Genomic DNA, 14,272 nt, shown 5'->3' on the forward strand with positions numbered 1-14,272 from the left:
CCAAAGAAGGAGGGCACGTTCTGCCCAATTCTGGACCTAAAGGCCCTAAACAAATTTGTCAGTTCTGTCGTTTAAGATGGAGACGATCAGGTCAATTTTGCCCCTGGTTCAAGAGGGGCAATTCATGACAACTATAGACTTGAAGGACGCTTACCTTCACGTTCCAATCCTCAAGGATCACTTCAGGATTCTAAGATTTGCCTTCCTGGACCAGCACTTCCACTTTGTTGCCCTTCCGTTTGGTCTGGTGACTGTCACGAAAGTTCTGGGAGCTCTTCTCCCAGTAGTGAGAGTCAGAGGAATTGCAGTGGCACCTTATCTGCACAATATCCTGGTCCAGGCTCCGTCCTACAGTCTTGCGGAGGATCACTCGAGAGCTCTTCTCCTTCGGTCCCATGGGTGGAAGATAAACGAAGGAAAGAGTTAATTGGTCCCCAGCAACAGGGTGAAATTCCTGGGAATAATAGATTCTTCAGCCATGTAGATATTTTTGACAGATCAGAGACGCTACAAGCTTGCGTCCAACTGTCTAGCTCTTCAAACATCCTCCAGGACATCTATGACCAGGTGTATGGAGGTGATCGGGCTCATGGTATCCTGCATAGATGTCATTCCATTTGCCAGGTTCCATCTCAGACCTCTTCAGCTGTGCATGTTGAGACAATGAACCGGCAATCATTCAGATCTGTCCCAACAGATATCTCTAAACAGACCGGTGAGGGAGTCCCTATCTTGGTGGACCCGACTAGGCATTTGTCACAGAGGACATCCTTTTTGAGACCATCCTGGGAGATTGTGACCACGGATGCAAGTCTATCAGGATGGGGAGCTGTTTGTGGTGCCAGAAGGGTACAGGGAAGATGGACTTGAGAAGAGTTGGGTCTACCGATAAATATTTTGGAACTTCGAGCGATATTCAACGCTCTGAGAGTTTGGCCCCTTCTGGGGTCATCCTGATTCATCATATTCCAGTCGGACAACATTACCTCTGTGGCTTACATAAACCATCGGGGGGGGGGGGGGACGAGAAGCTCCCTAGCCATGAGGGAAGTATCTCGGATTCTGGATTGGGTGGAGACTCACAATTGTTTGCTCTCAGCTATCCACATTCCGGGTGTGGACAACTGGAAAGCGGATTTTCTGAGCAGACAGGCGTTTTATCCAGGGGAATGGTCCCTCCATCCCAAGATGTTTGCAGAAATCTGCAGCAGATGGGGGACGCCAGAGATAGATCTCATGGCGTCCAGACTCACTTGCAAGCTACCCAGATACGGGTCATGATCCAGGGATCCCCAGGCGGAACTGATAGATGCCTTGGTGGTACCCTGGGACTTCTTCCTAATTTACATATTTCCACCGTTATATCTTCTACCTCTGGTAGTGGCCTGCATCAAGCAGGAGCAAGCTTTGGCTACTCCGATTGCTCCATCATGGGGGCGGAGGTTGTGGTTTGCAGATCTGGTGGCGATGTCGTCATCTCCGCCATGGAAGTTACCTTGTTGCAGGGATCTGCTGGTTCAAGGTCCCTTTCTACATCAAAATCTAGATTCTCTGAGACTGACTGCGTGGAGATTGAATGACTAGTCTTAGCCAAGAGAGGATTTTCTGAAAAAGTGATTGACATACTTGTTAATGCCAGGAAGCCAGTCACTCGACGCATCTACCACAAGGTTTGGTGTACCTACTTTTCCTGGTGTGAGGAATGAGGATATCCCTGGCATAAGGTCAGGGTATCCAGGATTTTAGCCTTTCTCCAGGACGGTCTGGATAAGGGTCTTGCCGCCAGTTCCCTATGGGGACAGATCTCGACTTTATCTGTACTGTTGCATACGATCCTTTCGGAGCTTCCTGGCATTCAGTCCTTTGTTCAGGCTCTGGTTAGGATCAGGCCTGTTTTCAGGAATCAGGCTTCTCCTTGGAGCTTAAACTTGGTTCTTAAGATCTTGCAGAGGGTTCTGTTTGAGCCTATGCATGCACTTGACATTAAGGTTCTTTCATGGAAAGTCCTATTATTACTGGCTGTTGCATCGGCGCGAGTCTCAGAGTTGGCGACCTTGCAATGTGAGCCTCCCTACTTGGTTTTTCATGCCGATAAGGTTGTTCTTCGCACTGGATTGGGATTCCTTGCCAAGGTGGTGTCAAGTCGTAACATCAATCATTAAATAGTAGTTCCTTCTTTGTGTCCTAACCCTTTTTCTTCGAAGGAGAGGTTACTTCATGATCTGGACGTGGTTCGGGCGTTGAAGTTTTATCTTCAGGCCACAAAGGAGTTCATACAGGCTTGGTCCTTTTTTGTTATGTATACAGGGGACAAAGGGCCTCTGCCACTTCTCTATCTTTTTGATTGAAAAGTATACTCAGTCTGGCATATGAGACAGCGGGACACAAGCATCCTCAGAGGATTACAGCTCACTCGACTAGAGCTGTGGCCTCTTCTTGGACCTTTATGAACGAGGCTTCTATGGAGCAGACTTGTAAGGCGTCCACTTGGTCTTCCTTACATACTTTTGCAAAATGTTATAAATTTGACGTTTTTGCTTCGGCGGAAGCAACTTTTGGGAGAAAGGTTCTGCAGGCTGTAGTGCCCTCAGTATAGGGTCCGTCTCCTTTACCCTCCCGTTTTTTTTTCATTCAGTCTCCTGTTTAGAGCTTGGGTATTTGTTCCCTAAATTTATTAATAATCTTCTGGCACCATTTATTCCCTTATATTTCTCCTACTGTTCCTTGTTCCCTTGCCAGAATGACTGGGGGGATGAGGGGAGTGGGAGAGGTATTTACGCCTTTGGCTGGGTTGTCTTTCCTCCTCCTGGTGGCCAGGTTCTTAATTCCCACAAGTAATGAATGAAGCAGTGGACTCTTCTCCCACGGATGGAAATGAAATTATCAGGTAAGCATAATTTTATGTTTTTCCAGATTAGATTTTTTTTTTTGGTAAGAGCGAAAATGCTAACCCTGGACTTGGAAGCAGCCATTAACGATATGTATCTATCAGATCATGCTAGTATTACTCTTAAAATTTGTTATAAAGCCCAGGAGAAAGTAAGAATAAACCATTTCTTCTTACCTCGATATCTACTGCACAACATCAAATTCCAGAATTTGTGCGCTATAATATGTCATACATCGAAAAAGTTGTGATTTTCTGGGAATCTGCAAAGACATTCTTCCGTTGAGAAATCAAGGCTTGGCTTATAAAACAGAATAGGATATCCAAGGCCAGAGAAGTACAACTTGCTAACGCTCTGAGGAATAGCTATGGGAGATATCTGGAAAAGCCAGAAAAGAGATCATGGGATAACTATCAAGAAGCAAAATTAGAATGAGAAAGTTTTCTTAATCAAAAGATAAGTCAAAAAGAGATTAAAAATACCGCGGCATTTCATAATTTCAATGGGAGAACATTGAAATGGCTCTCATTATTGGTCAACTCTCGTAAAAAGAAAAATGATATAGTGGCAATCCAAAACACAAACGGGTAGACAAGTCGACATTGCCCAGATTAAAGACATATTCCATGGCTATTTCCAGAGAATTTATGCAGCAGAAGAGATTGATCATGTGAAAAAACAGGACTTTTGGGTTGGTATGCAGGTCCCTAGGATAGACAGAGAAAAGCTAGAGTTAAAGTTAAACGCGCCCATTACCAAAGAGGAAATTCTGAAGGCTATAAAAATGGCGACGGTGAAGAAGGCTCCGGGTCCAGATCAGGTTCCCATAGAATTTTACAAGATTTTAGCAGATCAGATATCACATACCCTGTATGATCTATTCAATAAATATTTTATTCAGAATGAAATGTCCTTCCCATACTATACAGCCGCAACAATTGATCTCGATTCTTATAGGCCTATTTCACTATTAAACGACTACAAACTTTTAACGGCAATAGTGGCAAACAAATTGAAAAAAAAATATTGGGACATTAATACACCAGGCCCAAGCAGGTTTTTTGGACGGACGTAACCTGACGAAAAATATGCGAAGAGTTTTGATGGTAATAGAACACTTTTGTATAAAGTCCGAGAACTTTAGCTCTTTTGTTAAACTTATATACAAGAACCCTTATTCCTCTATTGCAATTAACGGCTACCTCTCTCCAAAAGTTGAAATCGCGAAAGGCACAAGACAGGTTTGCCTTGTCTCACCGTTGCTCTTTAACATATCTATAGAAGCATTTGCAATAAAACTTAGAAGCAAATTACCAGGAATGGTGGTAGGAAAAACAAAAAATAGTGCTTTCTCTTTATGCGGACGATCTGCTTATTTTTATTGGAAATACTAAGGAAAACATCCCAGTTTTGGTGAATCTATTTCGTAATTTTGGCTCTTTCTCAGGGTTTAGAATAAACATTCCAAAATCTGAAATTTCATGGCTAATTAAAAATAAGTGGAGCTTACATATACTTCCATTTAAAGAAGCAGACAGACAGATTAAATACCTAGGCATTAGTCTAAATAAGGATCCGGCAGAATGGTACAATAACAACTATAGGAATTTATGGAGTTCAATCAGAGCGCACTTAGGAAGATGGAGTCGGCAAAAATACAGCTAGTCAAGATGATTCTTTTACCAAAAATCCTGTTCCTGTGCCAAAATCTTCCTCTATTTAACTAAGATAAAGATGTAAAGAAGTTTCATTCCTATTTCTCCCAGTTCCTTTGGAACAAGAAGAAAGCAAGAATAGCGCTTTTACAATCTGGCAGGTATAATCAAAGTAGCCAGTGATTGGATTAATGAGGGGAATATGGCAACATATTTAGATATAGATAATGATATCATACAGACTGCTTCGACAGTAGGGTTACTTCACGCAGAAAAAAAAAGATATTACACCACGTATAAAAGATAGAAAAACAATATATAATGTGGTGTTAGCCTGGTTTAAACTTAAAAGGGTATCAGGCATAAATAAGCGACTGAATACAAATGAAGAAACAGGAGCACCGGCAGATGTATAATACAGCGTTTATTTCCAAAATAGCGCTGTACGTATTGAAACATAAAGTTCATATATAGGTCGTAAAACCTCCTGAAATTGCTGCAATAAACACTGACAGCAGCTGGTTGCCCAATTTGAAGATGGGAGGAAAGAAACGGCTGACGCGTTTCGGCTTTTCAGCTGCAATCTTAGCTGATAAGAGATAAAAACAGCCGCCCTTTTTCAAGGACCATCTCTCATCCCATTGGGCAATCAGTTGAGCCAATCCCTGCTCTTGATTGGTTACAAGCACGTACTCATATGTAAGCATTAACATCCAATTCATTATTTAGGATCCGATTTGCAATTTCTATAATTTTAAGTTTTACAAATAAACAAAACACCCTTATGTTGTGGTTCTATTTACATATATATATATATACAATATTGAATACTGAGCATATTGTTGAGAATACATTTTTACTTTTCATTCGCATTGTTTTGCTGCTTACCCTATTCGTGAGGGAAGCGCTAACACTACGTTCCTATGTGAAAAAAAGAGAGCGTGAAAGTAAGCATACATATGTAAGCATGGGATTTACATTTAGAGCCTTCCTGGCCTTAATAACTAGAGGGGGGTGGTGGATTGCCTCCTCCCCCCTCTCCCTTGGATTGGACGCACTAGAAGGGGGTGTGACCAGAACGACAACGTACAGCTGGCAGACTCGAGGAGTTCTTGGGCACTACAGGCGACATGGTATCGCAGGACAACAAGAAAGACTCTTGACGGTTGAGAACCAATTGGGTCCAGTGTCCAGAGGCCAGACCGGAGACGGATCACCACTAATTCCCTAGAACTGGATGCGGTAAGTCGGCCTTTTCAGGGTCGCACAGTTGTACTTGCAGTGTGTGGGACTTTTTGTTTATAAATAAGCGACTATCACGCTATCGCCCTATCTGGGGCAGTATGTATTTTGCCCCGAGTTTAGTGACAAACATTTTTAAGACATGGAAACAAGGATTGGCCTTTATGTATCAATTGGAGGACCAATCACCAGGCTCTATTAAATCATTTGATCTTTTAAGGCAGGAGTGGAGTATGGGCTATTAAATAAAGAATTTTATGCATATCTTTAGCTTAGACAGTATTATATCTCTGTAACGGGAAGCCAGGAAAGAGACTGGTCACTTGGGAAGATATAGATCAAGGGATTAAGTTAAACAAAGCTGGGATTACTTCAATCTCAGTCTGGTTTAATCTATTATTGCGAAAGACTGGCCAGAAGAATTTAGAAATTTTACAAGGTAAATGGCAGAAGGAATTTGTTGATATTTCAGTCGAGGATATTAAACGGAGTCTTGACGTGGTCTACAACTGTACATTCTCGCAGGCATGGAGAGAGTCGCACATAAGAGTTTTAAATAAAGCATATTTGTCACCAGAGATAGTTGCGAGATGGTCTCCACAGAAGATTGCCTTTTGCTCCAGATGCTCTTTACCGAAGGTTATTTTTTTTCATTGTTTCTGGCAATGTCCAAAAGTAAACAAGTTTTGGAAAAAAGCATACTTTTGGTTAAATAGATTCCTGGATAGGAAGATAACTCTCAACCTCATAGATATTACATTTTATATAACAGTCCTAATGAAAATACGAACATTGATCTGATCAATACAACAATTCTAGTCGGTAGGAATATAATTCTACGCTCTTGGAAAGCTAAATCAGCTTCCAGCCTGAATGAACTTAAAGAAAAATGTTCTACCAAATTAATGTAGAACAAAATGATCCGAATACAGCAGAGGAGAAGAGAGTCAAGAGATTTTTCTCCAAGTGGCGAAGGGTTATATTGTCATATCCAGAAAGAATCCAAAGATAAATAGTTGTATTGTTTCAAAAATCTGATTACTTTTGCTTGTCAGTCTTACAGGGTCATAGAAGAGCCGTGGAATAGGGGATGGAAGGGGAGAGAGAGAGGAGAGAAAGAGTAGGTCAATGGTGGCCCCCCCTTTTTTTTTCCTCTTTTGCTGTGCCCCTGCTATGACCTCTTTTTGGTCAGTATGAGATGGTAGTACTATATCATGTCAGTATATATGAGTAATAAGTTTGTAGGATTATTAAATAATAGAAGACATATGAAAATTTACTTGGTTGTACTAAAATGAAACGGATGATTTGTTGCTTGTTTTGCTTTATATGTTGTGGCGACGATATCATAGGCGATGGCCCTATTTCTTTCCTTTTTTTTAATCATTGTAAATTGTATAACATGAAATGTAATAAAAATAAGCTTAAAAAAAAAAAAAAATACTAAGTGATTCAAAAGGTTTTTCTTGGAACAAAGTAAGGGTTTCTCGAATTTTGGCTTTTCTTCTGGAGGGCCTGGAGGTGGGTTATGGGTTGTCAGTCAGTACTTTGAAAGGTCAGATGTCTGCTCTGTCTATTCTTCTGCATAAACGTCTGGTAGTTCTGCCAGATGTTCACTCTTTTGTTCAGGCCTTGGTCAGAGTCAGGCCTGTGTTTAAATCTGTTGCTCCTCCTTGGAGTCTTTTAAACTTTCGGCTCTGCAGTGCGATTCCCCTTACTTTATTTTTCATGCTGATAAGGCGGTCCTTCGTACTAAACTGGGGTTTCTCCCTAAGGTAGTGTCAGATCGCAATATTAATCAGGAAATTGTTGTTCCTTTTTGTCCTAACCGTTCTTCCCAGAAGGAAAGTCTCTTTTGCATAACTTGGATGTTGTGCATGCTCTTAAATTTTACCTTCAAGCAACTAAAGATTTTTGGCAGACTTCTGCTCTGTTTATTATTTTCTCTGGTAAGCGTAGGGGTCAGAAGGCTAATTCTACCACTCTTTCTCTCTGGTTGAGAAGTGTTATCTATTTAACTTATGAGACAGCAGGACAGCAGCCTCCTGAGAGAATTACGGCTCATTCCACTAGAGCTGTTTCATCTTCATGGGCTATCAAAAATGAAGCTTCTGTGGAGCAAATCTGTAAGGTGGCCACTTGGTCCTCTAATACTTTTTCCAAATTCTACAAATTTGATACTTTTGCCTCAGCTGAGGCTTCTTTTGGGAGAAAGGTTATTCAAGCAGTGGTACCTTCAGTTTAGGTCTGCCTGTCTTGTTCTCTCTCCCTATTCATTCTGTGTCCTCTAGCTTGGGTATTGGTTCCCACTAGTAATTAGAACGTTTTGTGGACTCTCCATGCCATAGGAAATAAAACTAAATTCATACTTACCTGATAAATGTATTTCTTTCCTGGGCATGGAGAGTTCACGACCCATCTTATTCAAATTAAGATGGCAGTTTTTTTTGTCTACTCCTCAGGCACCTCTATACCCTTGTGTTTTCTTTTTCCATTTCCCTTCGGCCGAATGACTGGGGATTATGGGTAAGGGAAGTGATACTTAACAGCTCTGTTATCCCACTAGTAATTGGAATCTTTCATGGACTCTCTATGCCTGGAAAGAAAGAAATTTATCACCTAAGCATTTATTTTATTTGTCATTTTATGTCTATTCAGAAACTTGATTGAGCAGATTCAGAATTGCCAGACGTAAACACTTATTAAACTTTAAAGCTGTTTCATTGTCCTTTCCACAAGTTTTTTTAGATTTTCATCCTGATCTCAAACATTTATTCATGCTTAGATCAAAGCTCAAAACCATTATCTGTAATGACTTACTTAAAGTAACAAAATGTGAGAGAACTTTTTTTTTAATATAAACTTTACTGTTTTTGCTTTAAGGCAATGCAGGGAATCTTCTCAACTTTGCCATACTTTCACTTTTCATGTATAAACTGGTGTGTTTTATTGATTTCTCTTGCAGCTTTGCTAAATTTTGAACATATTAGAAAGTAATAATTTAACATTTCTGTAATGCTACCTTTTCCGTGTAGACATGAAATAGAGATGCTGTCCAAAAAGAAATGTTTGCTCTCCCTGTTTACCACTACAAATACTTTTCTGCAATATAAAACAAGAAGATTGGTTATAATAGCAGCACAATATATATATATATATATATATATATATATATATATATATATATATGTGTATATATATATATATATATATATGTTTTTATTATTAGTATTACCAAAATATTGTACAGTTAATTTCATACACTGAGATGCATAAAAATGTCTGCACCCTGTTAGTGTGGTTTTCCAGAATTAGCGGTACTGAATTTCTGTACATATCTGTATACGACCTGCAAGGAGAGCTGGTGCAGACCCCAATTGTTTTTTTTTGTTTTTTTTTTAATAGAACCCTTTGTATTTCATTATTTTTTATTATTATTATTTAGCAAGGTGTCATTTTCTTTTATAGAACATTTCTGCTATTTTTAGGTCTGCAATTTACTAATGTATCATTCCAGAGGTTTATGATTTATTTTTTTCAGGTCAGCCATTTATAAATCCCGATGGCACTCCAGTTGTATACAACCCTCCTGTAACTCAGCAACCTGTAAGGACCCAAGTGCCTGCACCTGCCCCTCCTCCCCCACCACCACCACCTCCACCACAAGCACCAAACCATATATTACCACAGGTACGTGCAATAAGAGTCAGACAATATAGAGTGTTTTGTAAGAAAAGTTGAAAGGACATAGACTTCAAAACATCAATTGTTGAAAATATATATATTTTTTATAAAAAGGACACTGTTTAAAGTAACATTAAAGTAATATATTTTCTTTTTGCCTGTAAAAGAGAAGAATTATATATATATCAGTACACCTGACATATAACTTCCATGTTTTTTTAATCCTTGTTCATTCAGTTTGAAAAAAAAAAATGATTTTCTGGTCACCCATAGCAAAATTATCTTAAATCAATCCATTAGGAAATCATACATTCGTCCCACAGTACTGAAATCAAATATGCCATTAATTGAATTAAATATTTAGATTTTTGTTATTTAGCTCATTAACATGCACCTCCACTTTCAACCACTTGCACAGCGACCTACCTAGTGAATAGAGCTAAACAGTGTTTTGTGGGATTAATTCCACATTTAATAGTTACAACCAGATTCTTAGTTTGCTCTAACATACATTAATATTAACATCTATAGCAAGGCAAAATATAAAAAGCCAGGGAATGGAAAACATTTTTCTTTCATGTAATTAGCAAGAGTCCATGAGCTAGTGACGTATGGGATATACATTCCTACCAGGAGGGGCAAAGTTTCCCAAACCTCAAAATGCCAATAAATACACCCCTCACCACACCCACAAATCAGTTTTACAAACTTTTCCTCCTATGGAGGTGGTGAAGTAAGTTTGTGCTAGATTCTACGTTGATATGCGCTCCGCAGCAGGTTGGAGCCCGGTTTTCCTCTCAGCGTGCAGTGAATGTCAGAGGGATGTGAGGAGAGTATTGCCTATTTGAATTCAATGATCTCCTTCTACGGGGTCTATTTCATAGGTTCTCTGTTATCGGTCGTAGAGATTCATCTCTTACCTCCCTTTTCAGATCGACGATATACTCTTATATATACCATTACCTCTACTGATTCTCGTTTCAGTACTGGTTTGGCTTTCTACTACATGTAGATGAGTGTCCTGGGGTAAGTAAATCTTATTTTCTGTGACACTCTAAGCTATGGTTGGGCACTTTTATATAAAGTTCTAAATATATGTATTCAAACATTTATTTGCCTTGACTCAGAATGTTCAACGTTCCTTATTTCAGACAGTCAGTTTCATATTTGGGATAATGCATATGAATAAATCATTTGACTTTTTCCCTGTGGGCTGTTAGGCTCGCGGGGGCTGAAAATGCTTCATTTTATTGCGTCATTCTTGGCGCAGACGTTTTTAGCGCAAACATTTTTTCTATTTCCGGCGCCATACGTGTCGCCGGAAGTTGAGTCATTTTTTACTTTTTTTGCGCCAAAAGTGTCGGCGTTCCGGATGTGGTGTCATTTTTGGCGCCAAAAGCATTTAGGCGCCAAATAATGTGGGCGTCTTTTTTGGCGCTAAAAAATATGGGCGTCACTATTGTCTCCACATTATTTAAGTCTCATTTTTTATTGCTTCTGGTTGCTAGAAGCTTGTTCACTGGCATTTTTTCCCATTCCTGAAACTGTCATTTAAGGAATTTGATCAATTTTGCTTTATATGTTGTTTTTTCTATTACATATTGCAAGATGTCCCAGATTGACACTGAGTCAGAAGATACTTCTGGAAAATCACTGCCTGGTGCTGGATCTACCAAAGTTAAGTGTATCTGCTGTAAACTTGTGGTATCTGTTCCTCCAGCTGTTGTTTGTACTGAATGTCATGACAAACTTGTTAATGCAGATAATATTTCCTTTAGTAATGTTACATTACCTGTTGGTGTTCCGACAACATCTAATACTCAGAGTGTTCCTGATAACATAAGAGATTTAGTTTCTAAATCCATTAAGAAGGCTATGTCTGTTATTCCTCCTTCTAGTAAACTTAAAAGTCTTTTAAAACTTCTCATTTTTCAGATGAATTTTTAAATGAACATCATCATTCTGATTCTGATAATGGTTCTTCTGGTTCAGAGGATTCTGTCTCAGAGGTTGATGCTGATAAATCTTCATATTTATTTAAAATGGAATTTATTTGTTCTTTACTTAAAGAAGTCTTAATTGCATTAGAAATAGAGGATTCTGGTCCTCTTGATACTAAATCTAAACGTTTAAATAAGGTTTTTAAATCTCCTGTAGTTATTCCAGAAGTTTTTCCTGTCCCTGATGCTATTTCTGAAGTAATTTCCAGGGAATGGAATAATTTGGGTAATTCATTTACTCCTTCTAAACGTTTTAAGCAATTATATCCTGTGCCATCTGACAGATTAGAGTTTTGGGACAAAATCCCTAAGGTTGATGGGGCTGTCTCTACTCTTGCTAAGCGTACTACTATTCCTACGGCAGATAGTACTTCCTTTAAGGATCCTTTAGATAGGAAAATTTAATCCTTTCTAAGAAAAGCTTACTTGTGTTCAGGTAATCTTCTTAGACCTGCTATATCTTTAGCGGATGTTGCTGCAGCTTCAACTTTTTGGTTAGAAGCTTTAGCGCAACAAGTAACAGATCATAATTCTCATAGCATTATTAATCTTCTTCAACATGCTAATAATTTTATTTGTGATGCCATCTTTGATATCATTAGAGTTGATGTCAGGTATATGTCTCTAGCTATTTTAGCTAGAAGAGCTTTATGGCTTAAAACTTGGAATGCTGATATGTCTTCTAAGTCTACTTTGCTTTCCCTTTCTTTCCAGGGTAATAAATTATTTGGTTCTCATTTGGATTCTATTATCTCAACTGTTACTGGAGGGAAAGGAACTTTTTTACCACAGGATAAAAAATCTAAAGGTAAATTTAGGTCTAATAATCGTTTTCGTTCCTTTCGTCACAATAAGGAACAAAAGCCTGATCCTTCATCCACAGGAGCGGTATCAGTTTGGAAACCATCTCCAGTCTGGAATAAATCCAAGCCTTTTAGAAAACCAAAGCCAGCTCCTAAGTCCACATGAAAGTGCGGCCCTCATTCCAGCTCAGCTGGTAGGGGGCAGATTACGTTTTTTCAAAGAAATTTGGATCAATTCCATTCACAATCTTTGGATTCAGAACATTGTTTCAGAAGGGTACAGAATTGGCTTCAAGATAAGGCCTCCTGCAAAGAGATTTTTTCTTTTTTTTTTTTTTTTTATTCTTTTTATTGAAGACACAGAGAAAGGCAGTAAGGTTACAAGCATGTAATCACAATGTTGCATAAACATAAGAATATACAGGAATGCAAAATTATACATATTCTAGATCTGTAGGGATGTTTAGAATGCAGATACTTGCAAATGAAAAGTATTTAAAATTTTAAAGTGAGGTAAATGCAAACAATAGTTGAGGAATACATTTCACAATGTGGAGATAAAGAATGGCCTTCATGTGCCTTCCTTATTTTTTATAATATAACAGAATAAGTTCCACTATATATAAGTAGTGTAATTGAATTGAAAATATTGTGCTTAAAAACTTCAAACTCAATTTGTAAGTAAGGCTTATCAATGTCGTATGACAAGGTAGGAGAAATAAATTCAACATTATGGTAAAATTCAAAGATGCACATAGCAAATTATATAAGTTTCTGAACTAGATAAGGTGAAAAACTGATATCATGTTGCTATGTTGGAAAAGCCACTATGAAAAAAGTAGTTAGGATTGCGGTATAGTTGCCAATATAATTACAAAAAAGGGGAAATAAGTTGTGGTATTGGCTAGATAAACCACGTAATTCACTCTCCTGAGAAGGGAGATATGTTAAGGGGGTGGGGGGGGGAGGTGGTAAGTCAAGTCAGGTAGGCAGTAAGCATGGGTCATGTTCCTTGCAACTCAATAGACCGCTGTTGGACCAGACTATACAATAAACTCAAGGTAGGAAAGAGAAACTATTTTAGTGTGTCAAGAGTATAGGTAGTATTGGAAGTTATACAGCTTAAAGATTTGGCACAATTTCCTTAAGTTATTTAAAATACAGCGGAAAAGGGGATAATGCCTAGTATGGATAGTGCAGGACCAGCCTGCTCAATAAAGCCTTAAGTGTATTCTGAAGTGTCTGAGTTAATGTAAAATATTTTCTTCGAAACAAACATTTGCTAAATAGGAGATGAGAGATGTCAAAGCTTCCATTGGAATTAGCCATGGACACGGCACATCCCCTTATAAAGAGATATATACATGCAAGTCAATAATAAAACATATAATGCTGTTATTCATGAATAAGCAGGTCTTGTATGTCTCGTATAAGTAAACCACAGTACTCACCCATTTATAACAGGGATATTCTAGGTAGAAAATGTGGTAGTGCAACTACTTCTGTAGGTGCAGCAATACTATCATATGACATTCACTGACATAAAGCAGAGTGTGAAAGTATTTATATCTCAATAAGGGATCATATTTTTCCTTTTCACTTAATGGAATCCCAGCAACTGGGCACGGGCCCTATGCCCAGCGCACACGATCCCTTATGGTTAAGGATTATATATAGCCAATGGGAAGGAAAACATAAGGAGTTACTAGGAGGCATAAGTGTGCATAAATATAGATACTCTGCTTCTGATAAAGCTCAAAAAGGCTAAGCACATTTGTGAATACACCACCAGTTAGCAAAGAGATAATACACTTAGGCCATAGTATTGTTGTCCTTATATGTCAGCACAATATAATTGAGTCAGTGAATGTGGAAAAGACAAAATCCTTGAGCTGTAAAGTATAAAAACGAAGCATTAGAAGGGTGCGTGTGCCTATTATGACTAAGCTACACCATCTAGATAACATAATGAAAAATTGAGAAGTACGGTATACAGGCAA

At 38.6% G+C, this 14,272-nt stretch overlaps 1 protein-coding gene across 8 annotated transcripts in view; it reads left to right on the forward strand.

Moving 5' to 3' along the window:
- Window positions 1–14,272, forward strand: part of R3HDM1 (R3H domain containing 1) — a 546,502-nt gene that overhangs the window by 334,621 nt on the left and 197,609 nt on the right. For all 8 annotated transcript variants that reach the window (XM_053698247.1, XM_053698246.1, XM_053698242.1 and 5 more), the window contains one exon: window positions 9,327–9,475. In XM_053698247.1, the coding sequence (XP_053554222.1) occupies window positions 9,327–9,475 (149 nt within the window). The remainder of the gene's footprint in view (window positions 1–9,326; window positions 9,476–14,272) is intronic.

This window comes from Bombina bombina, chromosome 1 (assembly GCF_027579735.1).
Source record: "Bombina bombina isolate aBomBom1 chromosome 1, aBomBom1.pri, whole genome shotgun sequence".
NCBI classification, from domain to species: domain Eukaryota; kingdom Metazoa; phylum Chordata; class Amphibia; order Anura; family Bombinatoridae; genus Bombina; species Bombina bombina.